Source organism: Pteropus vampyrus, unplaced genomic scaffold (assembly GCF_000151845.1).
Source record: "Pteropus vampyrus isolate Shadow unplaced genomic scaffold, Pvam_2.0 Scaffold5, whole genome shotgun sequence".
NCBI lineage: Eukaryota > Metazoa > Chordata > Mammalia > Chiroptera > Pteropodidae > Pteropus > Pteropus vampyrus.
In genome coordinates this window covers 9,539,827-9,552,987 of record NW_011888786.1, presented here as the reverse complement: position 1 = coordinate 9,552,987, position 13,161 = coordinate 9,539,827, and the positions used below count along the sequence as shown (strand labels likewise).

General features: G+C 37.7%; 1 protein-coding gene and 1 pseudogene across 1 annotated transcript in view; one reads left to right on the top strand and one right to left on the bottom strand.

Annotated features, from left to right (window-relative positions):
* The window catches only part of STIM2 (stromal interaction molecule 2), a 119,402-nt gene extending 106,586 nt beyond the window's left edge, over positions 1–12,816 (bottom strand). Inside the window, exon 1 of the mRNA XM_011365948.2 lies at positions 12,161–12,816. Coding sequence (XP_011364250.1) covers positions 12,161–12,560 — 400 coding nt within the window. The 5' untranslated portion in view covers positions 12,561–12,816. The remainder of the gene's footprint in view (positions 1–12,160) is intronic.
* On the top strand, positions 9,645–9,764 carry LOC111744227 (annotated as a pseudogene).
* Positions 12,817–13,161: the final 345 nt, after the last annotated feature.

The following is a 13,161-nucleotide window of genomic DNA, read 5'->3' as shown; positions in this document are numbered from 1 at the left end:
CCCAGCATATGTCGTCAATTTGGCTCAAAGAGTTTTATAAACTCTTATAAAAATTCTCTACAGGTTTGGGCATTTCTTACATCAACATTTACTTGGTGCAGTACACAGCGGAATTCCCAAGAGGCCCACCCCAGGCCACCCTGTGAACCCAGACCTGGTGCTAGGAACAAGCACCAACCAGCTCTGCACAGGGTGAACTTGGGTGAGTTTCTCTCAGAATCTGGGGCCTCCCTGCTTTAACTAGCAAGCCATGACTTTATTTGAGCTGTTTTTACAAAATCTTCGGGGTAAATAAGGGTTGAGATAACCCAGGGAGAGGGAAAATGGGTTTGCTGCTTTCAAGTCTGGCTTTTTCATTGGATTACTTACTGACAATATGAACAAAATCGTTGCTGGTTCCATGAGACAACTCTCCTTAGCTCCAAAAGAGAAAAGATACTTGCTTCTTCAAACTGAAGAGCCAATGGGGTAACAACAGTTGTTCAGAACCCCAAATCCAGAGTGGCAGAGATGGGCTCCAGGAGTCATCCAGTGCAGTGATGCAGCCTATCCCTGAGAAACTGGCAGGAGCCTGGGGAGAAGGGCAGGGTGCCCAGGAATGGATTTGCCCAGAGAGAGGGTCTGAGAAAGGGGCTTGTGCCTTAGAAAGCATCACGGTTCCAGCAGTGTCCCAAAAGCTATCACTGGCCCTTGCTCAGGTATTCTTAGGTGACTAAGAATCTTTGTGAGGTTGCCTGAGGAAAAATTTCCCCTAGGGTGTAAAGCAATTGTATAGGGATATCTATGGCATTTAGCTCATTCTGGGAAGTGCATGTAAGGGCTGGTTTCCCCTAGAAGTTTGTTCAGACTCTACAAATCTCAAATTAACATGGGAAATTGTGCCTATGAGGCCATCAAAGCCCGAGACAGTCGCCGTACCATTTATAACTAAGATGGCGAGATGAGGCTCTTTTCACACTTCTTAATTAATTTTTGCATGCACAATTAGAAAAAGTCAGCTATAAAATCAGGCAGAATGACATTTAATTGGTAGTCTCTTGAAGCTTCAAAAAGAGGATTTAGATAAATAGATCGACCTATGATGTTAGGTGTCAACCCAATTCTTTGAGGTATTAAAAATGGCTGTTCTTATTTTAAAAGGGGGAAGGTTATTTGAAACTTAATTTGTCAAGGGCAGATAAAAATTGTAAATGCCTCAAGGGTAAAATAGTTCTTTTATAAACTAATGAGTTTTTCTCATGGCTAAAAGATCTGTTTGTGTCTGTATATACATCGTAAATGTGAGATAATTTTCTACCTCAGTGTGGTACCGTTATAATTAATTTAAAGGCACGCGCTTGTAAGAATTGGGTATTCTAAAATTCTCAGAAAAATAGAAACTTAAATACTTTTCAAGTTCACATGATCTAAGAGTAATCTTTAGTAAATAAAAGCTAGATTAAGTTTGTTGTTTTAAGTAAAACAAACATATCTTTATTTTCCCTGGGTTTTACAAAAACAAGTCCATGTTAATAACTGACATGTCTACGAAAAATTTTTCTAGAGGTTACAAATGATCCAAGCTAAAGAATGCAAATTGATTACTTTTTAAGTTTTCATTACACATTGAGGATCTAAAGGGTTAAAAATCTCAATATACAGAGGAAAACTTTTAGAGTATATTTTATGAGTAAACAGTGGTTGTAAATTAAACAAACACTTGGGGCTATGAGAAACCCAAGGCAGCCATTTGGTTCTTCCCAGCTCCCTGGTGCCCCATCTTGCTGGTGGTTTACATTCCTTCATGCGTAATAATGCATTTAAGCTGGACTTAAATTAGATGGAGGAATTAATGAGTGATGTTATTGAAAGGAGACATTCTACACTATTGACAAGCTAAAGATGTATAACTTTTAATACTCTTTAAATGGCTTATGTAAATGTTATACTAGATGCCAAATACAGAAAAATGAGACAGACAGCAAAACTAGGATCAAAATAGTTCATAGGATAGAAATGATCCAGAGCGTTTTTTCACATTGAAGGCCATAAGAAAGACCTGATGCCTTCCATCTACCCGCCCTTCACCTCTAGAAGAAATTCGGCCTCCACTCAGGTCTTATGGTTGCAGTATTGCCCCATCACCAATGGTCAACAAGATAACATCAATACTGAGACTTCCTAAGAATGAGTCTTCCTAGTGCTGAGAGACCACAGTATCTGACAAAAGGTTAGCCATAAATGCATCCTTTGGATTGATTTATGACCAAAATGGGGAACTGGGGGGAAAGGGGGAGTCCAATGGAAAGTAACTTCGCAGGGTGATTTGATCATAAATTCCTAACTGGGCAGGTCATGGTGGGCAGTCACACCCCAGGAACCTAACTTTTTAGTAAAAGATTTATCCTTGCTTTAAGCAAGCCCTGTCAATTGTTTCTGTGTGCATCCAAGTTAACACACCTTTGAAATAAATAACCACCCCCAAGAAAGCACATAATCTTAACTATCCTACAGTCCCATCCTGAAGTTACTTTCTCCCACTTTTATGTAATTTTCCTTACATTCCCTCCTTAATCTCAAATGCATAAAAGAAAATAACTGTCATTCCCTGAAGCATTTAACTCATTCTGTTGGTTGAGATCTTGCTTCCAGGTGTATTCTCTGCTTGGCTCAAATAAATTTTTATAAAAATTCGAAAAAAAAATAAAAGTTCATGATTTAAGCCAACTGAATAATACAATAATCCTACCATTGGGTATATATCCAAAATTGAGAGCAAAGTCTTGAAGAGATATTTGCACACCTCTGTTCACAGCAGCACTATTCACAATAGCCAAGAGGTAGAAGTAACCCAAGTGTCCATCTACAGATGACTGACTATAAAAACGTTGTATATATACAATGAAATATATTTCCTTAAGAAAGAAATCCCGCCACATGCTACAAGAATGAACTTGGAAGACATTACACGAAGTGAAATAAGCTAGTCACAATAAAACAAATACTGTATGATTCCGCTTACATGAGTTATCTTAAGTAGCCAAATTCATAGAAACAAAGTAGAAAGGTGGTTACCAAGTGCTAAAGGAGCTGTTTGATGGTACAGAGGTTCAGTTTTACAAGATTAAAAAGTTCTGGAGATCTATTTCAAAACAATATGAAGATACTTAATGCTACTGATGTACACTTAAAAATTGTTAAGATAAATTTTATGTTGTATTTTTCCCCCCCAAAAAGTAAACCATATCACTTCACCCCCTCCTTAAAATGCTTCAGCTGCTTCCTATCACTCACTGAATAATCAACCTCCAAACAAGGTCTCTGAGGCTCTGTACCATCTGGCCTTTCCTTCTTGTACAGCCAGATCACATGCTACTACTCTTCCCTTCTCTCAAGAAGTTCCGTAAAAATTATACCCTTTTACTTCTTCAAATAATTCAAATTCTTTCTTGCGTCAAGGTCTTTGTCCATATTAGTACCCCTGTGTGGAATGCTATTCTCCAACTCCTTATAGACTTGGCTCCTTATTGTCCTTCAAATGTCACCTTAAATGTGTCCTTCTCAAAAGCCTTCCCTAACCAGCCTGCCTAATTAATGTCCCCAAACCATCCATATTTTCTATCTCGCATCTCTTTTGTTCCTTGATAGCATTTCTCACAAATAGAAATACTTGTTTTCCCGTATCTTCCCAACCGAATTTCAAGTTCCACGGGAACAAGAAGCTCACCAGTCTTGTTCATCACCAGTCTTGTTCAAGTGTCCCCAGTAATTATCATATGCCTGGAATATACTTAACATTCAAATAGAGTAATTTCACATTTTTTAAAAAATCACTCTATGAGCCCATTATTCACTATATACAAACATACATACAAACAGATCTTAAAAAGACAGTAGCTGACATTACAGCTGTTAGATCCAGCTGTTGAGGAAGACATCTTTTCTACCTCATATTTTTTAGTATGTTCTAATATTTCTATAATAAACTTTTATATTCAGAAATTAAAGGTTTTTAAGTCTGATTGTTTCAACCACAAAATGTCTTAAATCTTTTATACATAATAATAAAGGTACAAAATGACTTAAGCTAATGATACAACTAGCTTTTTAAAAATACCATAGTACTCCTCAATCTCACGGTCTATACTGTTTCATATTTCTACAGTTTTAAGTAATCTCAGACCATTAATGATTATTGAGATCACAGAACTGACTAAAAGAATATTTTCATACTTTTTAAAATGCAAAACATTTTAATAATAATTCTCAATCCATCATATTTCTACAACTATCGTAAGTGTGTATCTCTAGATAAAAAACAAATCAACTATAATTGAACATTTACACGTGCCAGACTCTGTTCTAAGCATTTTACATAGATTAATTCATACTTCAAACCCATTTTAGAGATAAGAAAATTTAGGCACTAATAGATTAAATCACCTACCCAAAATTACAAAACCACTCTTAGACTGGGACTCGAGCCCAAAAAACCCTGCTCAAGTCTAGAGGCTACACTTTAATCACACTATACAGAAGTGAGAACAGACTTACAGCCCAGATAAAAGTTTGAGATATAAAAAGTTATGCTTTTTAAAAATGGTATTCCATCCTTAAGGAATATTCATTTTAAAAAAGCACAAATAGTAATTTCCCACTTACTGAGGATACCATTTTTTAAAAAGCCATTTGTGTTAAGCCCCAGAAATTATATAATTTAAATGAGTATTCTTTTTAAGATTTCGGAATATTTAATAGCAAAGTTTTAAAAAAAGAAAAACTGGTTATTTATCAATAATAAATAAAGAAGGAAATCATAAGTTTCCTTGGACAATAAAGATCCAGAATTTAACGTTAATTGGAATGTTTAATTCTGCTACTTCTCTGGCTTCATTTCCTAATTCAATTCCAATTACACTCTGTGCTTTATCATAAAGATCCTCGGCACTGGAGAATTTTTAAACTATTTGAGAGCAATCCTAAATCTCCATTATATATACTAACATTATAGGGATGATAATAATCTCATGAGGATTCTATAAGGATTAAATTAGATAAAATATACAAATGCCTGGCATAAATTTGAATCCCACATGCAAAAATGGATGTCGGTACCTACAAGCAGGCTATTTATTGATTCTGCCTTCCTGGTTATTTAGTAATTCACAATCTCCATCCAGCAATCTCAAATGCCAAAGTCTTTAATAAATGCTGTTCCCCATTCAGCTTCCTCTTTTTATACTGCTATACTTTTCCCTGACAAACTCTTATACAAGTCAGTGAATACTCTGGGAAAAACTCTTCATTAATAACCCATCTCTTACATCAAAGTTAGGAAATGCATCTTTGTAATTCTATTAAATACAACACACACCCTTATGCCCTTACGCCCTCATCACAATGTATCACCACCCATTAAATGGGTCTATCACCTCCTGGACTACAAGGCAGGGTCACTACCTTATTGGTCTTGAAATTCCAAACATTTAACTTAGTTACTGGCACATAACAATTACTGAGGTTTTTTGTTTGCTTGGTATTTTTGTTTGTTTGTTAATGAAAAAATAAAAGAACTACATTAATTTATATCACGCCTTGTTCTAAAGAAGGGGGAATGGGGGCTTATTTTTAATACTGCAAATGTATAACAAAAAACTCCTAATAAATATTCTAATAGATATTTTTAATAAATGCAGAAATGCTACTAGATAAGCTACCACGGTTTTCTTTTTAAAAAGCAAATATGTGACTTACCTATTTTTTTAGATTATGCAATCCATTCTCGGGTAATTTTCAAGTTTACACTGTTCTTACAATGATAAAAATGGTCAATTTCAGCATCTTTATATACCCAATTTCTCACGTCATATCTGGCACAAACAGTACTTAATAATGCTTGAAATTAAATGCGCAAACACATATACACAGATTCACCAAAATCTGAATTTCTCACTTTTAGATTATGCTCTATAGTTCTTTTAGAATTCATTTTGATGGATCTCTTAGAATCAAACACTGGATGCACATCAGAGGGTATATTTTAAAAAGCAAATTCAAAAGACAGCAAAGGGTACCTATCCCCACGATTAGACAAGATTTAAAGTAGATTCTTTTTTAATTTGGTATACCGAAATACAGAAAAAAGAACTATCAAGGATTAACAGTCTTGAATGTGTGTGACAAAGTAGAAAGAACTGCTGAAGATGACAGACAGTAGGGAAACAAAAAACTGCATAATTGTTATTAATGGAAAAGTCTGAGGTTTATCTCTGGAGAATAGTAATAAAGAAGAGGGATTAAGATTATCCACTACTCAAAATCAGATATTTTTTAAAAGAAAAGAAAAACAGTACTGAAAAAATAAGCTCAATCACACGGACCTGTGAAATGTACACTGTGTTGAATAGCAGATAAAAATTTCAAATTAAGGGTTTAAAAAACCCTTTTTCACTTACTGAGAATCATTTAAGAAACTACTGCAAATCACTTCTATTATTACAGGGGTTTGTGATGTGGTAGTTTAATAATTTTAATCACATAAATAAGATATTCACTTCAAGTATTTTTTAAATTAAAAAACAGTACTTTAATAGTTTTTTAAGTGTTTCAGTTCCCTATAATGGCAAATTTAGGAAGATCAAAGAGAGAGGCATAGAAAGAAAGTGAAAGCGACTAGAGGAAAAAGAATAAGTTACACAGAGGCCAATATCCATAGCACATATAAATACAAATTCATTTGCAAGAAACACAGACACGGGTACTTGGGTTTTGAGATGAATGTTAGTCCAAGTAAACTGTTCTTCTCATATTTTGTGGCTCCCTGGTCCTAGCAGGGGTGGGGTATCTACCACTATCTTAAGAAAACACTGAATAAGTCACAATTAAACATTCTAAAACTAATTTTGGCCTTAATTCTAAAGTTATTTCACTTTAGACAATATGGCTGACAAAGCCTAGCAGAAAGGAAATTACTCTCAGGACTGCAGCTATGATGGTTATACAGTATCACCTCAAGAGCCAAATGAAATAAAGCCAAAAGTCAAATCAATCATTGGCTGGGGCTTCCCTAACCCCAATTTAGAACTTTCCTAGTAATGAAATTCTCTGAGGAGGAAATGTTCAGCTAGACTAGAGGAACACTAGACTGAGGAAAGAGACCTAGGAGAGAACCACCCTTAAAATCAGTAACAATGAAACCAGTCAAGGAATATAATTAGTGAAGGTAGGATTAGAAAGTGTCAAGAAGGATTAAATATCTAATATCTTCTTATAAAAGATCTAGAAGGATAATGAAAAGAACAAAACAATTAGATCATCTACAGATAGAGCTTGAAATTCATACAATGAACTGAAAAGTTAATTTTGAAACAAAGAATATGTCAGTACTCTGACACATTGTTATTCAAAATGGGGAAAGGGGGAGTTCAACTCTGACCCATTACCTTAGTTAAATGTGAAAACTGTTATCCTTTGTTAAGGAATAAACATGCACTTTTAAATATGGTATATTAAAAAGCTCTATATAAACAACTTTGTAAATCATAAGTCTAATCATAAACAAAACCAATTTTTATACTAAATAGGCCTTTTTGATATAAAAAAGATGTTTTTCTTGCATATTTTCAAGAACTTGTACCTATTTAATTTGTAGAACCATCGTAATTTTAAAATTAAAAGGTAGTTTTTGTTTCTTAAACTTCTTATAGTCAGATTCCTTTCTAATCTGACAATAAAACAAACTGAATGAAGTTTCCTCTAAACTTCATAGACACTGCATAGACATTTACATAGACATTGCATAATTTAAACTCTCAAGACCTTTACTTCTACATAGCTTCCTAACTAAAGAAAACTATTAATTTACTCCTTTTTCTTGCATCTGCCTCCTCCTAGAAAGTCCTTTCACTTATCTCCACAAGAGAAAGTCCTATCTATAATCAAGGTCCAACTCAAACTGTACCCTCCTCCAAGTAATATTTCCTAATAGCCTTCCTTTCCTCCAAATTTTACAGTCTGTGTTGGTACTAATCATGGTGTCTCTCCTTATTAGTTGTGTGCATAAGGGTAAGTACATAAGAGTACATAAAGGTACATACAACATACCAGTTAATCAAAGCTTTGGAATGAGAAACTCAAGTCAACATCTGACTCTACTACTAAGTGTGACCCTGCACTGGTTTCTTCATCTCTTATATGAGGATAACAGCTATTGACAGGGTTAATCTCAGAATCAAAAATTGTGATGTATATAAAGCACTCAGTACAATATTGTCAGCTAGTAATAGTTTAATAAAAATATATTTATATTTTATTCTCAATAGGCAGACCCACATCTTACTCATTTTCATATTCTCTCCCATTCCTACCATGTAGTAATTGCTTAGCTGATGAAATATGAACAATTCAGAAGTAATCTCCTAGGCAGATCTTAATAAGATAAGGTCCAAATTTTAGTGAATATCAAAATATCACTTATATTATTAGCTATTAATTTTAACATTAGTTTAACCAGTTTATACTTTAGCTACCATATACATAAATACAAATCCCAAAGCATCATTTTGAAAGTGTTCCACACTCATTATTATCCTGAGTAGGACAATATCCAAAATGCTTGCTATGTAGTTACTTAAAAGTCCAAATTAATCTAAAACCATTAGCAAGTATCCAATCTCAAGCCTTTGGCAAATTAAATTCCCATGTGGATCCTCCTATTGTTAAAGTTATGCTAAATCCTGAACCCACTTTTCCAACTGGCCCCCTGGTTATTCCTCTGCCAGGTGACTTCCAGCAGAGACCAATCAGTTCGGCCATGATATTCTCAAGAGAAGTACCAACGGATGCAATATTTCCAGACCAATAAGATTCCTACTAAATCTTAAATGTTCACAACAGACTAGATCAAAATAAGTATGAGTAGATTCTTTAATCCTGTAGATAGCAACAGCAAAAAAAACAAAAAACAAAAACAAAAAACAAAAAACCTAAACAAATCAAAACAAACAAAAACACCGATGGCCAAAGACTGAAAAAAAAGGACAATAATAATAACTACAGGGAAGAAGAAAGAGGATACAGAAGATCTACCCGTCAAAAGGCAGCTTTAGGAAATAATAAGCTAAATTCAGAAAGAGCAACTTCACAAAAGGAAGAAAAAGAGTTTCTAGTACTGTGTGAACTGCACTGAGTTTGACTATTGTCAGTCACAGTGTAAATTCACCATAAAATATTCCCCAAAATACATAAACTACATTCAAGAAACTTAATAAAATAAAAAGGTGACAACATTTGTTAAGTAAATATTGTTAGGGATGCAAGGTGACATAATTAAAAGTGAAGCTTAAGATTTTTCCAATGACAATCATGTTCATGTGAGATGTTTTTGTCTAAATTAATGAAAGCCCCACATCACAGATGTGTTTAAAGCTAGTGAGTAAAGAGGCTCTTCTAAATTTCTTTCAAACAAAGAATATTTTAAATTTTTATTGAAATTTTAATACTTCCAAAAGATGTTTTAAAATGTTTTAAAAATTAGTGAAAAGTATTATAGTTAGGATTAAATCTTTAAATATTTACTAAAGAAGGTTGTGTTAATTCGTTAAAAAAAGTATGATAGAAGCAAATATTTCCAAAGTTAAAATTTGTTTTTAAAAATTCTGAAACAAGTCTATGGCCATGCTACCCTGAACAAGCCCGATCCCCGTCTGATGTCAGAAGCTAAGCAGGGTCGGGCCTGGTTAGTACTTGGATGGGAGACCACCTAGGAAGACCAGGTGCTGTAGGCGTAAAAAATAAAAAAATAAGGGATTGTATGCTGACGAGGTCCTTGCAATCTGTGAGGTCAACCAAGAATTGCCTCACCTAAAAAATAAAAATAAAAATGAATAAAAATAAATTCTGAAACAAGTAACTCCATATAAGAAGTTTTAATTTCCATTATTCTGCATAGTTTGCAAGAATAAAAAATTGTTATATATATGTGATATATTTACATTTTGTGTATACATATAAAATACATACACTATTCATACAATCAGAAGAATAAGAAGGAACCTGATAGAGACTATACAGTTCAAAGAAATTTTCAATATGCTCTTATTTTACTATGGACTTTCAATCTACCTTTTGCCAGATATCAGTGCTATTGACTGTATTTACATAAATTTATTTAAGTGACCACAATTTAACTTGTACATTCTGTAGTTTATCTTAAACTTTAAATGGACATGCTTAACTTGTTAAAAATCTATATTCTACCAAAGGAAAAAATAAGAACATTAAAAAATAAATTCTCAGGTTAATATTATTTTAGTAAACTTATTTTAAAGCACTGCAGCATAAATTCACTTTGTGTGATATATCAGACTTTTTATCCAGTAAGAATTGGCCTTCCTTTTTCATGATTCAATAACTCAGAAAAATTTAAATCTTCAAAATAAAGGATTATAAACAGCTTATTACAACAAAATTCCATCTGAATTTTCTTGCTATACTCTACATAGTATAAAACATATTGTTAGTGGTTAACAAATACTAAATTTTCAGAATCGTGTGCCCTTCTACCAACTACATATCGATAAAACATTAGCTGATTATTTTTTAATCTAACTTTTCTGCTCAAGAAACCAAGAACCGCACTCCTATAGCTTCTAGAAGCCCAAATATTTCTGCTCCCTCCCTTCTTGCATGAGGCTACTTTCCTAGTTATCACTATTCTCCACCACATTTTTATTGTCTACATTTTTATTTGAAGAATAAAGATTATTCGAGCATAAAACTATCCAACCAACTAACCTCACTCAAACTATACTATGTTCCTAATACTGATCATTCTGTATAATCATTCTATCCAAATTACCCAGTGATAGGTTTGGTGTTTCAAGTTCCATTTAAAAGGGCTTGATATGTTTCAGGGTAGAGCAAGTTAAATATTCTGATCATTATGTTCTATATACTACAACTTCCAAAGAGCCAGCAAAGTTTACCAACACCCTTCTCTCCAGAACAAGAAACATTCTGTCACAGAACCCAGAAAATAGCTGCTTTGCTCTGCAGAATATTGCTCCTGAGCGCTTCTCAGAGCAGCTGTTAGTAACGTTCAGAGATGCCCGCTGGACTATCACTTTGGTTAAATTAATGATGTATCACCTTGTTTCGCTTTACTTTTTCCTGTTAACTCTTGCAAGTAATGTAAAAACGTACAAATTACTTGTAAAAATAAAGTACAAAAATAAACATTAGCTCCACTACTTTTCTAAAAGTCATTTAACATCCTTACGTCATTACTTAAACCAAGACAAATCAGTTGTACATGACACCAAAAGGCTTGAAAATGATTGGATTTTCTACCTAAACTTACCAAACATGTTTGAAAGTTTTCAATTATTTCGAGAACGTTCTATATTTAAAAGGTGTTGGTGCAGTCTTGCAGAACTGTGCTGCTCAAATACAAGCCCCAAATATCTGCACTTGATACATTTCAGGTACATTTCTTGTTACCTGCTGAGCTTTCTGCACCCGTTGTCACTCAGTGATGCGCCCACCAGCATATACTTCCCATCCTTTAAAACAGCCTTCCGCCCACCGCTCAAAAAACACATTAGATTTAGAGGTTTCCGCATACTAATACAGAACCACTAATACCACTAGGTATTAAGGCTCTCAAAGAATCCTCTTCAGCAGCCAGCCTCCCCAGGGATACTGTGCTCAGCGGGGCTTTGAACCTGAAAACTCGCCTCCAGCTGCTTTTGCAAAAGCAGCGCCAGAGACAGACTCAATACCGCATTGCTGTTGCTGACTTTTCCTAGTAGCTTAAAAAAAAAAAAAAAAATCAGCCCAGTCCCCTGCAGACCCTGCTGGCTATTCTGCAGCACAGAAGAGAACCTCTGCATTGCTCAGCGTGGAACTCTGGGGAGCCCCATCGAAGGGCGGGGAAGCGAGGGCTGTCGAGAGGCTCTGTCGAAAGCGGGGTACTAGTAGGTGGTTAAAAGGAAGGCGTGCAGAGTGTAGGGAACCGCGACGAAGCAGCGGCCAGGGCGCTGGAGTCTGGGGGCCCGGCTCGGCATCGCTCAATGTTCAAGGCCGTTGAACAGAGGGCGCCCAGCAGAGGCACCGGCCCCTCCCGGGGATGGGGGTCTCGTAAGGGCCAGCCGAGCCCCGCCCGCCGCACCCGGGCCCTCACCTGTCATGAGCGCCGGACTGTCGCCTGCCGCCGCAGGAGGAGAGGCGGCTGCTGCTGCAGAGCCCGCCGCCCGCCGCACGCGGAGGTGCCTGGGCACCAGCTCGCATCCGTCCGCCGCGCCGGCCACCAGCAGCCCGAGCACCAGCAGCGCAGCCCAGCGCTGCCGCCGCAGCCAGCCCGAGGCCAGGCCAGGAGTCGCGACAGGATGAGGGCGCGGAGGAGGAACAGGGAGAAATCGCGGCGGCGCCCCGGCCGCCTGCCACTCGCCGGCTCCGCCAGGCGCTGCCGCCTGCAACTCCTTGGGCCGCCCCCGCCGCCTCAGACGCGAGCTCCCGCCGGACGCCAGCCTGGTCCCCTCCGCACCGGCGGCCTCCAGAGCTCGGGTCCCGGCTGCGTTCATTGGTTCCGGTTATTTAAAAAAAAAAAAAAAAGGTGAGGGGCAAAGAGGTACGGCGTCTTCGGGCCGTGCGCGACACCCGCGCTGCTGCGGCAGCAAGACCAGGATCCGCTGCTCTGGCGGCTCCAGACACCAGCCCCAGCGCCCGCGCCGCCGCCGCTGCTGCCGCCGCCGCGGCGCATCCCCCCGCCCCCTCCGGCCCGCACTCGTCGTAGTACCACGCTCGGCCGCGACGCCTCCTCCCCTCACACACTCGCACGCATACCAATCCCCCGCCTGCTTCAGCCCTTCCACAGCGCAGGCGCGGCGCCCCTGACTGCGCCTGCGCGGCGCCCCGGCCCCGCCCCTGAGGGCGTTCTGGGGAGGACGAGCTTTCCTCCGGGTGGTTTCTAAAGATTTAGCTGAGCAGGGAAGTTGCGGGGGTGGGGTGGGAAGGAAAGTTGACAAGCTCCCATCACCCATTCACGCCCCCACTGCGACTGCGGGGCAATGGGGGACGGTTAGAAGAGTACGGACATCTGGTCGTTTGGCCGAGTTATAGCCGTGTGGACTGCAGCAAAAATAATTACATCGGTCCGCAAAACCTTGTAATTGGAAACAGCGG